Source organism: Meriones unguiculatus, chromosome 17 (genome assembly GCF_030254825.1).
Source record: "Meriones unguiculatus strain TT.TT164.6M chromosome 17, Bangor_MerUng_6.1, whole genome shotgun sequence".
Lineage (NCBI taxonomy): Eukaryota > Metazoa > Chordata > Mammalia > Rodentia > Muridae > Meriones > Meriones unguiculatus.
Window position 1 is genome coordinate 23,728,368 of NC_083364.1, and position 16,294 is coordinate 23,744,661.

The window sequence follows — 16,294 nt, forward strand, 5'->3', positions numbered from 1 at the left end:
AGAATCTTTAAATGACCCAACTAACCTGGGCACAGTGCGCTCACCCAGCACCCACCGCTTTGGCGATGAGATAGTGCAGGCCCAAGCTGCAGCTTGTAATTTACAATAAAAAAAACCCTCATGTTTTTTGCAAAGGAAAAAAATATGTGTATTGAAAAAATAATGCAAAGTGATAACAGAAATTGATAATGGTATATTTTATTTATCATTGATTGGTATCTGAAGAACAAATAACATAGGGTGAAGAGAGATTCCTTCCTTACAGCCATTCAACTTCAGGCATCTGCATTTTGGATCACTATCACAGCACGGGGTGGGAACCATTCACCAGATAGACAAATGTAGATTTCTTTGTATCAAGCTCCTCAAAGGGAGAAGAGAATAGAATGACTGGGGGTTGCCCTTGGCTGACCTAAGAAGTAAAAGATGGGCAAGAATCAGAGACATTGTCTGCCCCAGGCTTGGACTGATACATAGGCCTAACGCTGAAGGAGAGACTTTGCTATGGTTTCCTCCTGAACTCAGAGCAGAATAGTATCAGTGAAAGTTATTTACCTGAATAATTTTCTTCAATTCTTAGATGCTGGTGGGTCACTTTCCACTTTGCAGCTAGTCAGACTCTGGCACTGGCTTTAAGTACTTACCCCTCTCTGCTCCTCCTTCATATTAACTGGAGAAGCCTTGGAAACTCACCTTTACTATGGACAACTCTTCCTGGACATTCCATTCCAGGCCCTCCATTCTGAATCTTCACTTGGTATCTTTGACTTCTGAATCTAGGTCCTTTGTATGTGGAGAGATTAGCTTGTTTCTTAGGCATTGACTTATTCCCTTCATTCCGGACTTTGCCCACAATGAACCCTTTGCAACATTGTAGAGAAGACTTGGCAGGCCCTGGGCACTGAGGACTAGTTCCATTGAGATCAGAGCTTTGTGTGTGTGTGTGTGGGTACTAGAGAGAGAGTTCAGCAGTTAAGAAGCTCTTCCAGAGGACTGAGGTTCAATTCCCAGCACCCACATGGCAACTCACAACTGTCTGTAATTCCAAGAGCCAATACCCTCACACAGACACACACACAGACACCAATGCCCATAAAATAGAAACAAAGAAATGAAATTATTAAGAACACTGCAGGCTCTCAGAGAATGTGATGATAAATTTTTACAAAAAGGTAAGAAAAAGAGATCAGAGTTTCTTTGTGCCTCCCTTAGGCCTTTCATACACGTCAAAGCAGAGAAAATTCATATATAAGGAGAACCAAGCGGGAAGATGTCATTAGGGATAATATTCCAAAAATAAGAATCCTGTGATAAGGGATGTGAGGCATGTCTGTGTGGCCATGTGTGTGTCCCTGAGGAGTGAATAACACGCTCTGTCTTGAAGATGGAGAGGTGTGCTGGTGAGGATCCATAGGTAGACAAGCAGAGAAAAAGCCCTAATGTGGCCTAAGGCAGGCAGGCTTTCAAGAATCCTAATTATTTAATCTAAAGATTTCAGAGAACTAGGTATTCTCCTTGTTAATTCCTTAGTATATATAAAAAAAGAGTTGATCATTGTGATGCAAGCTTGTAATACCAGGACTGAGAAGAATAATGTGGGAAGATTTTAAGTGAGTCCATTATTAAGTTTTGGCTGGATAGAGAGATCCTGTTCAAAGAAAAGGAATGAAAGGAAGAAAGAAAGAAAATTGAAAAAGTGGTGAAATGAAGAGATTTACCTTAGAAAGGAGGAGCATTAAAAACATTAGACTCTGTCTGTCTCTAGAAGGAGAGTCTCATCCTTTTGTCAGAGAATACCAGAGACTCAGAAGCCTACATCTCCACACCATGTCCCCCCATCACCCATCTCCCACCTACTGTGTTGGCAAACTAGATGTTTGCCAAGAGGATCTGTAGTTCATCTGTCTTCTAAACATTTACTATTTCATTATAGGCCAGTACCACTCTCAGCCTTGGTCAGAACATCTTTCTCCCGCAGTGGGTCACAGTCAATGGCAGGATTCACAACTCTTCAACCCAAACAGTGCATCCCCACCCCAGAAGCTACGGAAACACCATGGGACTAGAGGTAGAAGAACTGTGAAAGTTGAAGGATAGGGAAATGTGGTGGTTTTATGAATATCATATGAACATTGCAATCATGAAAACATGGCAGCTAGATACCCAGCTCGAAAACATACATAGATAAGTACATACATACATACATTCATATACCATACATATACATACAGGGAAAGGACAGACATGTGGTCAGGAATGAAATCTGTTGGGAAGAATGAGGAGGTCATTTGGAGCAGGTCAGAAAGCTCCATCAGAGGAAATTAGTAAAATCACAATGCATACAAGTATTTATGTTGTCAATTTTAAATAAATTAAAACTAAACACCATGTAAACAAGGAGTAATTCTGTGATTAATTTCATTAGAGAATAGTTAGAAATATGGTAGTGTGGGTTCTAGTCCTTGCACCACTGGAGGTTGAGTGATGTAATTCAAGGCCTGTGTAGGTTACAAAGTAAACATTTATTTCAAAAAGAAGCAAGAGTTTCTTTTCTCTGTGTTTTAAACTTTTCATTGTTGCACTTACTCATTTAGGTTTATGTCTATGAACTGTGTTTACTATAGCATTATTTTCCTGATTCCTTGCTCAGCATGTGCACTATGTAGAATAGGATAGCTTATAGTTTTTTTTTTTTTTTGATGAATTTTGTTCCTAGTATATGGCTGAAAGTGTTCACAGTTCCACTGGTTTTCTTGTGGAGTCTTCAGCTGTTATGTGCACAGAGGAATACTGTGATATGGCACATCCTTGTTCAGGCAGGGCTAATCACAATGGTCAGATTTAGGATTAGCCTAGGCACAGATGAGCAGATAAAGGATATGTACTTTTTTCTATATAAGAAGGAGAGTTATCTGGCCACAGAGAAGAGCAAAATTATGTTGCATTTAGCAATCTGTTAAGGTTTGAGGATATTGGACAGCAGTAAAATATTTGCAGAGAATGAATCTGGATTCATTAACTAACACACAAAAATTATGTAATCCCTAGATGGTGGGAACAGCACTTTACTTTTCTATGTCTTTGTTCTTGAATTTTAGCTCAGTGTTCTCGGTAAACATGACAACAAGCAGAACACAGTGATGCACAGTTGTGTTCCCAGAACTTTAGAGGCAGTCAGGCAGAATTCTCTGATCCTGAGGCCAGGTAAATAGATCTTGTCTCAAAAAAAGAAAACATTAACAATAACAATAATAATAACACCATCAGCAGAAACAATGTTGCAAAAAATGATAAAAATGTTCCTCTGCACAGCATCTCGGGAGGGGGTTGACCTGGCCAATGAAGAAGAGAAGATCAACAGAAGTCAATTCTGTGACTTCATCTTTGAGTCACAGATTTCAGTTTCATGAACTAAAGTCAGTTGCTGTACAATATCATCTCCTGAACGTCCCTCTAATGCAGAGGCTAATATTTGAATAGGTGTGGCTGAGATTCCATATTGTTGCTCTACTCCTGCTCACACCAGTGTTTTGAAAACTTCTTGATCTGCCAGGCTCTATCCCTGGGTTCATTCCTCAACCAGAAGCTTGGTGGGGACAATTGTCATTGTCCAGGTCCTGAGAACTATGGAACAGAGGTGTTGAACAACGTCTGCATTTCTAGGGAGTTGATCCAGTCCATTTGTAGGGCCACCCTGAACTATTCTGCTTTGAGCCAGGGAAGAAATGAAATATGCTAGGATGGGGATTCTAGGGACAGTCTTGTTCTCTGTAGGGTACCCAGACATTTAGCCCTTCTTGGAACCTACAGCCATGATGTTATATGGTAAATCCCAGAATCTAGCTCTGAAGTAGAAACTTGTCCTAGTCGCTCCCTTCTGCACTGAATGCCTCTTTTTCCTTTGAGGATGGTTTCTTATTTGTGTTAGGTCAACAAAGTTCTCTTCCCATCAAGTTTGATCACAAGCATTCTACAGTCCTCGTGAACCCCACATACACTCTTACCTTTGGCTTGGTTTTTCTTATCTGATTGATTATGATAAACTTTTATCTTCCTGCTACTCTTTATTTTTACTTGAATGGTAGAAACTGGGATCTCATATAGAATTGTCAGTGTTTCTAATACTCAATTTTTAGATAAGGTAACTAGGCACCAGAAGATTGTTAGAAATGCACTTGACACATGATTAGGTCTATTAAAGAGTGAAGTTAGAGAAGTCTATGACATTCATACTGCACAACTGCATTGTGTAATTGGAAGCCCAGGAAAGAGTTTGAACAATTGTGTCCATGGGAAGATGGCACTTCCTGGGGTGACAACGCAGGCCATGAACCTGCTTGTAAACTACATGGTTCCAGGTTATTCCTCACTCTACTCTGAATCCCATTGAAATATGCATTAGAACAAATAAGGCAGAGCAGAATTACAGGTTGATAATAGATATTTTATTGTGCATTTTGAGAGCAGGAAAAACGGCTGTGATAGGCAAGAGCAGTAAGGGTATTCTTGGGCATGATTCTGATCTCATGCTCGGTAGGTAAGATGAAGGTCAGAAGACCTAGGAACACTCAGCAGGGGACAGACTCTTCTCCACAGTGTTCCCTTCATGAGTGACCTGGCAGCTGAAACGGTTTTTAGATTCCCACAATTCTTTCGTCAAGGACAGGTAGCTGGTAGCCACGTACTTGTTGTTGTTCTGTCGGGAAGGCTGGCTAGTCTCCACACCCGTGTTAATAGGAGTGCCGTCTGCCTTCCAGGCCACTGACACAACACCTGGGTAGAAGTCAGTCATCATACACACCACTGTGGCCTTGTTGGTACTGAGCTCCTCAGAGGAAGGTGGGAACACGGTGACTGAGGGTGTAGCCTTGGGCTGACCTGCAGGGTGAAGAGAGAGGGTCAGAATTTTGTTCTCCCAATAAGAATCCTGGAGGTAGTATGTAAAGTGTCCTTGAATTTAGTGAATGTGTTTGAACATAGTGCAGAAGATGGGGTATTTATTTCTTTCATGTACTCCCTATGTGCTAAAAATTATGCACACACACATTTATACACTTTACCTGACAATTTCCTGCAGCTTCACCTCCAACACAGACACCTGATTTTTTTACTTCTTCCTCTTATATTCTTCTCTCTGCTTTTTATGTCTATCTGTAGTCTGTCTGTTCCACTTGGAGGACAGACAGTTCTTATGTAAAACCTCTGCTCTTAGCCTAAACTTTAAACCTAGGCATTTGTTTTCACCCAAATTTGTCCCTCCAGGTTCTAAGCACAGCATCTACCTGCTTAAACTTTTTCTCATTCTTCAGAATTAGGTCATATTTCCCTCTATGGATAAGTTGTATAGTTTTCATGCATCAGGAGCAGATCTAATGTGAACTCAGTTGATCCATCTTTTAAGCAGCATAGAGACTTAGAAGCCCAGCTTCCCAAATACATCTTTAGGTTTTCTTCTCTTAAATTTCTGTGCCCAGAGCTTTTCCCCCTTTCTTGTACTTACTAAATATTCCCGTGTTCTAGGTTGGTTTCTGTTCTGTTCATGGCTTTCCATGGAGGCCTGTGGATCCATTCTATCTTCTGACTGTCCTAGGATTTGAATCCTGAGTTCCTTTGTCTAGATACCTGGCCCCTGACTTGTTATTCCTCATCCTCAGTGCTAAGTTTTCTACATTCTCCAAATTTAACAGCTCAGTCTCCCTCTATGCCTCATCTTCATGAGATGACAATTCACTTTACCCTTCACAAAGTTCACCAGAAAAATAGACATTCAAATGCGATGACACAATGGGGCACTTATCAGAGTGCTGCAAAGCCTATGGAATGACAGACAGACATTGATAGTTTATCTGTTTCAGGACCCTGTCTGAGATTAGACAAAAAAAAAAAAAAAAGCATATAGGGAACTGTCTGAAATGAGACACATTATCTAGAGAAGCAAATGATTGTTTACCTAGAGTGAAGTTCAGGCATGAAGCAGAATACAGACTGAGAAATAATCCAACAGTAATCATCTTAAACCGTGGAGAGAACAGCAACAGAGGAGGAAGAAGTCACTCACCTAGGACAGTCACTCTGGTCCCGCTGCCGAACACCCAACACTATGATATGGACTCATGCAAAAACCCTGCATGCACCCTATTCTCCGGTTGCAGCTGTGATGTCTGCAATCCCTCATGATTCTCGGAAGGTAGTAACCTCACTGATATCCTTTAAAGATATTGTGGCCTCTGTGAAAGTCCTGGTGCCCCTACTTTGACCTGCTCCATGGTTCCCATTGTTTAATCTTCCTGATAACAAGAACTGGAGCCCTGTGTCTGTTCAGACCCTCACTAATGCCTCTGAGATCACAGCATATCTATTGCAATCTAAGGCCAGTTGCTTATAGCTTTTTGTTCCTTCCTACAGCTTGCTCCAAAATGTCCATCCACCTTAACTACTATGGAGAAGGCTAAGAATTCAGTCTTTAAGTTTGAGGAAGACAGATGAAAAAAAAGTTCCCAGAAAGAAAAAACAAATCTTTGCAAGACAACAAAGGCTGGGCTGAATGGGAAAGAGCATTAAAGCCACTTACCTAGGACAGTGAGCTTGGTTCCACTGCCGAAAACGTTACACAGTGATTGAGAAGCAACCCAAAACCTGTGGGGCCACTGCCTGTGCCTCTCCTCTGGCAGCTGGGCTAGATCAAAACAATAGCTGGCTGTAATTGGTGGAGCTGTGAGCTTGCTTGAGGACGGTGGGTGATAATCCTTTCCACAGGCTTGCCTCCTTGTTAGGCAGGCACCTGCATGTAGCTGTTCTACTCCATGTATCTGCTGTCCCAACTGTGATGCTGTCTGTGTTGACAGCAATCCCGTAGATCTCAAACAAATCCCTAGTGTCACATTATTTCAGATGCCTTTGTTGTGCATGATTTTGGCCCCATTTTACAGGCTGGGCTACTTTTTCCTCGCAAATTTGGACAGTCACAGTTGGTCATCTTGTTTGGAACCAAGGACACAGAGCCACCCGTGTACATAAACTTTCTGTACTGTTTTGTACCTTATGAAACTTCCACACAGGAAATTGTTTTTAAATATCTTTCCACAGAGGTATATGCCATCTGCACTTCATTTGTATGTATTTTCTGAGAATATGTATCTCCAGCATTTTATCTTCTTGCACATACATACATACCAATCTTCATATACACATATACCCAACAATGACCACAAAGCATCCATGTCTTTGTTTTTTCTTTTCTTTTTAAAAATTTATTTATTATTTATTATAATTTATCTACTTTTTATTCCTGCTGTAGTCCCCTCTTTCATCTTCTTCCAGTCCCACCTCCCTCCCTCTTCTCCTCCTGTGCCCTTTCCACTGATAGGGGAGGACTTCCTCCCCTTCTATTTATCTGACCCTAACCTGTCAGGTCACATCAGGATTGTCTGCACCCTCTCCTCTCTGGCCTGGGAGAGGAGATTTAAAGAGCCAGACACTGAGTTCAAGACAAAGAAAGCCCCTGCTCCGCTTACTAGAAAACCTACTCGGCGACTGAGTCTATGGGCTACATCTGAGCTTTAGGTCTTCTCTGTGCATGGTCCTTGGTTGTAGTTTTGGTATCTGGGTCCTGATTTTTTAGGTTTGTTGTTCTCTTTCTGGAGCTCCTGTCCCTTCCAGGTCTTTCTGTCCCCTCCCCCCTTCTTCCATAAGATAGCGACCAAACAGCAAACTCCACTGGTGGATCCTCTACACACGCACTGTCTCTCTTTTTTAAATGTTAGAACGTGGATAGACTACTCTGGCCTTCACCTTCACAGTTTCTTGAAACTTCTTGTACAAAAGACAAAACTTGATCCTCTACAATGCTTTATTTTCAGCAATTTCTCTCTCATATAGAGCCCGGAGTCATCAAAAAATGTTTTCCTCTCATTAAATCAGCATATTTTCTTGGTATTCTACAGCACAGCATGCCATTAAAATGCTCAAAAGACAAAGGCCAACACCCAGTTCACACCAAGAGCTCATAGTGACATGAGCTCTATAAGCTTTGTTGAAATTTGATTTTATTTCCCAAGATAATTTTTAAATAAATAAAACTTCATGTGTATATATGCATGAGAGTTTCTTTATGTGAGTTTAGTGTGCTCAGAGACCAGGAAAAGGTGTCAGATCTTTTGAAGTTAGAATTATAGACCATTGTTAGGCACTCAGTGTGGGTTCTGCCTACCAAACTTGGGTCTTCTGTGAGAGCAGTACATTCTGTAAACCACTGAGCCATATCTTCAGATCCCTAATATTATTAATTTACATTACAAGATGATCCATGCATTTAGGCTACCATCTAAATTTTTCTTTCTGTACTGTTCTGTAACTTTATTTGAATTCATCAACATGACATCTTGTTTCTCATTAAAGAGTTGTACAAAATAAATAAATAAATAAATAACATATATATTAGCAGCATAACCCCAGTACGTGTTTCTTACTAAATAAATCAAGAATTCTTTCTTTAAATATAGAAGGAAAATTCCTCAACCAGTAATTCTTTAAAAATATAACAAATCCTTCATACTTAAGGGAAAACATTTGAGTCAGAAACAAGGACAAACTCCCACTTATTCTTTCATCATTTACAATATACGGGCTTGGGGACACAAGTGCCTGATAAAATTCTAGGCAACCCAACAGAGAAGTTTGGAAGAATCAGCTGAGGAGTCGTTGAACTAACAAGAGAAGTAGTGGTTGAATACAGGAACACCCTACACATTCCTCAAGTCTTTGCTGTGTGAACGATCCGTTTGTGATCCACTAGCATTATAGAAAACACTATAGAAATAAACAATATAGAATGTCATATAAATATTATTTGCTTTGTGAATAAACTACTTGGCTATTTAACATAAAGGTGAATTATTAAACTACATCTTGCTTCTTGATGAAAATGCTGTGTATAGTAAGATCATTTTTTTTCAAATTAATCATATACCACATTAAATTGCAGTCATAATAACAAAATCAAACTTTTTGAGAAAAAGGGAATTCATTCTAAAATCAAGAACAATGGAGATTTCCAAGGAAGGGGATCAGGGACTGTCTCTGACATGAACTCAGTGGCTGGCTCTTTGATCACCTCCGCCTGGGTGATCTTAGTCTTATAGGCATGGGCTATCACGTACAGCACTTTACTGAGAATGTTAACTTTGTTTAGGATTTGTACTTGCAGGTATGCTCCTGTTAGGTTTTACCAGGCCATAGAGGAAGACAATGCAACCAGCCCTGATTAGATCTGATAGGCTAGGTTCAGATGGAAAGGGAAGAGGTCCTCCCCTATCAGGGGACTAGAGAAAGGGCATAGAAGGAGATGAGGGAGGGTACATATGACTAGGAGAAGATGAGGGAGGGGGCTGCAGCAGGGATACAGAGTGAATAAATTGAAATAAATAAATAAATAAATAAATAAAGACTGCAATTAAGAACAATGGAGACAGGCTTAAATATTTGATGAACAATAATAATGAAAAATGATTTTCCTGCCAGATGCCAAAGCACACTCTAAAGCTAATATAACTAGAGTAGGGTTACATGATCCATCAAAATACCAGGAGAAACATCACAGAATAGTGGTGAATGAATAGGTCAGCATTTGATAATTTATACTTAACATGTGTAACAACTAATTTTCAATTTGGAAAATTTAATGTTCCGGTATGTACAACATACTCCAGATAATGTTTAAAACACACAATTAAGAACTGTAAAGTGCCCAAACAATAAAAGTCCAGAATACAACCGAAAAAACAAGAGATTCACAACATCAAAGTAGAATGGCTTTCCTTTAAATGGTACAAATCACATAAACATACAGAAAACACTAAATCAATGCAAAACATAATTTGTATCAGATGCTGCATAGTTAAGCATTTCATGAAAGCCAGAAAACCTAACAGGAGCATACCTGCAAGTACAAATCCTGAACAAAGTTAACATTCTCAGTAAAGTGCTGTGCGTGATAGCCCATGCCTGTAAGCCTAGCATTTTGGGAGAGTAAACTGGGAAGTACATTGCAGTTTCAAGGCCAGCCTGGACTACATAATGTATTCAGCACCAGCCTGGGCTACATCATCGTGTATTCAAAGCCAGCCTGGTATATATAGTGAAAGCACATGTGTAACAATAATAATGAAGGAAGAGGGATTTTCAAATTTGAGAGTGAGATGTCGATGTAGAAGGTCTTCAAGTGAACGGCGCTGGGGCTGGAGGCGGGATTGGGAGGAGGAAGTGATATAATTCTACTTAAACTAAACACACACACACCAACACGAAAACAGAGAAAAGAAAAATCAAATCCAAAGTAAGCGAACAATCTATTATAGAAACATGAGAAGATACAAGCAACTGAGCAGACAAGCAGGCGATATGTAATGCATGAAGTCAAAGAAATCAACTCAGACATTAAAATATAATGAAAAATTTTAGTTGCCAGATAGAAGCAATGAAGAGCTAAGACTCTTTACTCTTTGCTTGACACAAAGGAAAATAGATTGACAGCAAGTCCATAATGTACATATTAGCAAGTAGAGAAAGTATTTGGAACCCTTACAAAAATTAGAAATGCATTCTTTCTGATTGGGGACATTTACTTTTAGGTATCAATTCTGTGGAGACTCTTAATGTGTGTGATCCACTTAAGATAGTTTCTGGGAAATAATGTTTGGTGTTATTAAAATAATGATTTAATTTTTTTGTTTTTGGATTGCAATTTAATTACTATTCTTCCTTCCCTTTTTTTTCCAAACCCTCTCATACACTCCTCCCTATGTGCCTTTCTAATTCATGGCCTCTTTTTTTTATCAGTTGTTATTGCATGCACATATGTATTTGTATATACATATATATTCCTAAATAGAACATGTCACAACCATATAATGTTACTTATGTGTAACACTTTTGTGATTATGATGTATAGTTAACATATATTTATATTAACCATCTATAATTATTTATATAATTATATAATAATTTTATTTTAAAATTATTTTAAGCCCTAAAATTAAATATATATTCAAAGTAACATTTTTTCAAAAAATCCAAACAAAGTGAAAGAGAAAATTAAAATTAAGTAAAATCTCACCAACCCAAGACAATTGAAATCCCTTAGTATTTGTAGCAGGGTTTGAAAATGCTCATGTGTTAAGAAGGCAATTGTTATGAAATACACCTAACGAAAGACTAAAATATAACATCTACATATAAGAGAAAAAGTGAGTCCCATTACAAGGAAAGGGAGGGGGCAAACAGTTGAAAGAGGTAAAGAGAAAACTGGAAAAGGACGATTACATGGAGAAGGGAATGGGGGGCTGGTACAGGAGGGAATATGGGGAGAAGCATTAACACCAAAGACCTTTTTAAAAGTCCTGCAGAAACCTACATTTCTATTATTGAAGACATTTCATAAACTATTTACATATATGAAAGGAACTTAGAGTCACCCTACAGTGGGGAAGACAATACCCCAACTGGATATTCTAATAAATTATGACACAGAGCAAAACTCTCAGTACTAGAAATGGATTACATTTTGTTAAGTCATTGGCTGAAGAATTCCTACAGACCCCTCCCACAACACCAACCCCTCAAACATCACAGGCTGCTGCCAAGGCTATTGGTTACTCTTCACAACCGGATGGTAAATTCCTTTCGCTGAAGACTACGCTTTCTTAGTAACCGAACACAGACAGGTCAAGTTGTGTCCGACTAGAAACCTCACCTCGACTGCTTAGCCTTCGTTTTGCTGAAAGGTGATTTGAATGCTACCAGAAGAGAAAGGGAATCATCATTATCGCTTAGCTACAAACCATGTGGCCTACAACAAGAACCCATCTGCAAGGTATGTTTGTATGATAGTGACACAGATGATCTGGGATTAACCAGTGATTCTGGTTGGACTGAGGGCCTACTCCATGAGACGGAATCCACATCTGGTACTACTAAAGTGGCCAAGAACCTGAGATTACAGGTCAGGAGCCCGCGGGAAAATCTACTACAATTATTTTGCTAAAGGAACAGCAGTACAGTGATTCCTGATGGCATATTGCATCCTGATGGATCACAACCTTGCTCAGCTCTCATCAAAGAAATGTCTTCTTGCAGTAGATGGGAATCAGTGTGGAGACCCACAGAGTGAGAGACCTTGGAACACTCAGTCCTGAATGAGATGTCTTCATTAAACCCGTTCGCCACGGCACAGGGAATTATGTAGAAAAGACAAAAAGATTATAAGAGCCAGAAGTGGTGGATGACTCCAAGGAAACAGAGCTCAGACACAACAGGACCTTTATACATATGAGCTCACAGAGACTGTGACAGCAAGCTCAAGACCTGCACAAGTACAAAGCAGATACAGTCTAAGCACCGAAAAGGGGAAATAGACACAAAGTTAGGCGCCTAGCAGAGAAGATTTCTTCTTCTTTTGCACTGATAACCATTGGCAAGTAGAAAATAAGCTTTCTCCAAGAGAGCGACGGTGAGAGAGTGGACATACCAACCACACTTCTCGGCAAGCCCCGTACCCAAGATTAGTTGGCCACCCCAGAACAAACTTCGTGGTTTTTGTAGGCTTTCCCTGATTTGTTGATATTTGTTGGTATTTTTCCCTTAATGGTCTACTTCTTTGCTTTGATTTTTTGTGTGTTCTTTTCTTAGAAAATAACATGAAATTGAATGAGTAGGGAGGTGGAGAGGATCTGAGAATACTTGAGGGTAGAAGAAAGAGTATGATCAAAATATATTTAAATAGTAAGAATGCAGTTGGAAGCATTCAGCACGTTAATATTGTAATTTTAAACAGATTTTCTTATGTTTCTAGAGATGTTTCAGAAAAATGCAATTTTAATAAACTACTGTCCTTATGTTTCAATAATAATAAGATAACCTTTACTGAGTGTTAGCTTTCTTCCACATTTTGCAGGTGTGTAACATAATTTTAGTTTTCATTAGATTGCTTATGATACATGAACCACGGTATGATCTTCTATGGCATTTTTTAATGATTTCTTTTTTTTTGTTACTAAAATGTTGACCTCACCAATTCTGCATATAAGCATTTGGTTACAGGTTTCACTATTTTCCCTACTTAGGAATAATTCATGGAGTGGAATTACACCATGAAAATAATCAACATTTATTTTACAGTTCACTGCTCTTGTTGAAATGGTTGTGCATTTGTGCCCTAAAGATAGTCCTTGAGAACGCTAATTCCATCCACCAAGGTCCTGGTAATTCTTACTTTAAATTTATTTCCTTTAATTCTCACTCCTCAGGAATCTTGGTTGGGTTTACAAAGTGTTCCTTAACCTCTTTCACATCTCCAGACAGAGGCTGTGCCCTATCGCACTGTCTCCCCATCATTTCTTTGGCCTCTGCCTCCATCCTCAAATACGACCATGAGTATTGGGACCAATTTTTCAAAAACACAATTTGCCTTTAATGATTTCCCACACAAACCCTTCTGATGCCTTTTCCACATCTCAGAGCAAAGCTGTAACATTAGGCCTCTTGGTCCTAGCTCTGCTCAGCAGCTCCCTGCTGTACTTGGTGTCCTGCTCTCCCTAATGAATCAATGGTGGGTTTTTTTGGGTATTACCATCACCACCCAGTACTAAAAAAATCTGTGATGCTAGCATTATTATCCCCCTTTATTGATCCTAAAATGGACAATGGTTCTTACTTCACAACTGGATAGGTCCATTTGGTTAGCACACACTTCCTCTGTATTACTAAACCTTGTTCCCAGAACTGTTTGAGAACCTTAGTGAGTGAAAAATCTTATCCTTGGGGATAAGCAAAACAATATTCTTCTCTCAACAAGCTTGTTCTCTTTCTCAAAATATAAGACAGTACTGATAGTGTAACTACATGTTAGAATACATGTGTATTTTATGCCAAGCCATGAGCTCCATGTCAGTCACCTTTTGGCAGAAAGAGAGGGCATACTGATACAACATTATTCTGCGGTCCTCAGATGTTGAATTCCTGGGAGTAACAGCACTGCTCAAAGCCACATGACAGCCAAAGGTCCTGAAGCCCTTGGGACCTGGGCAATATGCAGACAAGTGGAGGGGAGTTCATTCTGCATCATTATCTGGAAACCACAGCCAGGCAGAACCACTTGCCAGCTAACATAATGGTAGTACATAGCTCAAATGAAATGGGTGAAGGTGAATGGGAAAGAGGTAGATTAGAAAGAGGGTGAGGACAAGGGAGGAGAAGAAAAAAGAGAAGAGGAAGGGAGAAGGAAGAGGAGAGAGGAAGAGAAGAAAAAGAGGGGAAGAGGAGGAAGGGGAGGAAGGAAGGAAGAACAGCAACACCTTATGCAGCAGTGAACACTATCTCTATGCTGTGCATCTGTCATTCTGCTACCTGTTTTTCTCTATGCTTAGAAGACTGAAGTGATAAAATGCTGTCACTGGCTGATGAAACTCGGAATCCAAGATTTCTAATCTTGCAACATGATAGAAAGACTGAAGTTATTGTAAACAAACCCGTAATCAACAAAATGCAAATATTATAAGGCAGAGTCTACCCACATGCTCCTCACAGACTGGCTCTCCTCCCCTCTCTCAAGGTTGTTACTATACTTTTCCTCCACAATCCATTGCTGATGACTCAAGTGTACATACCTGTTCTTCAGGCTCCGCAGGCTGAGGGACTGCTTCCTGCCCATCCTTCTAGGCCTGCGTCCTGCTCCAAGATACTGTCATCGGACACAGCAAACTCTGGTTTTCATGAGCACACTTAGCAACAGAGGGAAAGTATTTCTTAAGTCAGGGCCTTGTTCTTTCGGAGCCTCACTTCCCATTTGCCTTACGTTGGGCTTTATCTACCCTCAGGGTTACAGGTACCTCTGACCTAACCAGTGGGTGTGATTTCTGCAGGAGATACCTCTGACTTGATGGTGATGGCTACCCAAGTGCACAGAGGTCCATGTGGCTCATGGCCCCACATTCAGCCTGGTCCCCCAGACTCTGTGGTTAATATTCTCTGGAGGTCTATCCTGGGTGGGGGGACATTTTCAAACTGTCCTGTTGTGGTTGGGATCAAGGGTTGAACTCCTCCCCTGGGTAGTAGCCAGACTGGTCCTGTCCCTAGAGACTTTGGTAGAACAAAGTTGACCAGTACAGTTTTCTAGTTCCCCAAGGGAGACTCTGGTGCTCTGAAGCTTCCCCCAGGTGCCCAGAGGTCCTCATGTGTTCACCCAAGTGACTTGGAAAGACAAGAGCCAATTAAAGTGTGAGCTCAGGGTCCTGGAGAGGGCTTGGTTTTTCATATTAGTTTGCAAAGTGGCCCATGCACTCTGCACACAGGTTAAGTAAGATCAATCCTTCCTTGGATAGAATGGCTCAGCCTTTTCAGCTCTTGTCTGGCCTTTCCCGAGTCTGACAAGGGCCCAGCAGGCTTGTGACTCTATATGGCTCATGAAAGCTGTCATAATGAGATCATGTTGAATCTATCATCCCTGGACCTCAGTTTTCTTGTGTGAAATGGGATGGTGTTCTACAATAGAAGGATTGTGACAGTTAATGACAGCTGGTATATTCTGGCTTCATGCTGCTGTCTAGTGAACTTCTCTCTCTCTTACTTTAGGCTTCTGAGGAACATGCCAGGAATTATCTTGCTAGTGTCTCTATTCTATACCTATCAATGAGAATCCCCCCCCCAAAAAAAAACAATAAAGGCAGAATCCATTATTGCTGTAGGAGTTGCGGTACAAAGTGAGCTAGAATCCAAAGGGGACCCTGCTTATAAACTTCTAGCTCTCCCAAAATGTAGAAGTATGTTTTCAGCTCCCCAGTGAGCCAAGAACTGAAATCTGTGAAGCATTGCTGCAAGAGGGTGGGGCTGGACATGTGCTTTGGGTCGAATTCTCATTTGAATCTTTGGAATGCAATACACGGTGCAATGAGAATGGTGAAATTTTCACACTGGCTCTGTGCCTTAGTCTGTAAACCCGAGACTAAGATTACCTACTCTTCTTAATATGCAAATTAATAAATTTTATACTCTTGCAGACTGTCTAAATTTTGATGCCACAGAACTAAGAGGTGACTGGACTTGCATTCTTTGATGATGGTACTTTTCTCTCATTCTATGTGCTCTGGCAGTGCTCAGTGCATAGGAAAACATATTGCCCAGAAACTGGTAGATAATAGATATTTAGTTAAATACAGCTGAATCTGAACTGATCAAATTGAGACTTCTTCTGTTTTATTTGTCTGCTGTTGTGTCTCCATGCCTTTTTTTCTCAAATGGCCCC

General features: G+C 40.2%; 1 long non-coding RNA gene and 1 gene segment (V, D, J or C); one reads left to right on the forward strand and one right to left on the reverse strand.

Annotated features, from left to right (window-relative positions):
* Positions 1 to 4,423: 4,423 nt before the first annotated feature.
* LOC110540899 (immunoglobulin lambda-1 light chain-like) overlaps positions 4,424 to 16,294 on the reverse strand; it is a 592,635-nt gene continuing 580,764 nt past the window's right edge. The window contains 2 exon segments of the V gene segment in view: positions 4,424 to 4,878; positions 6,059 to 6,095. Coding sequence covers positions 4,559 to 4,878; positions 6,059 to 6,095 — 357 coding nt within the window.
* LOC132648496 (uncharacterized) lies at positions 11,668 to 12,918 on the forward strand. The gene is made up of 2 exons (XR_009586877.1): positions 11,668 to 11,869; positions 12,133 to 12,918. It is a non-coding gene; the product is annotated as an uncharacterized LOC132648496 (long non-coding RNA).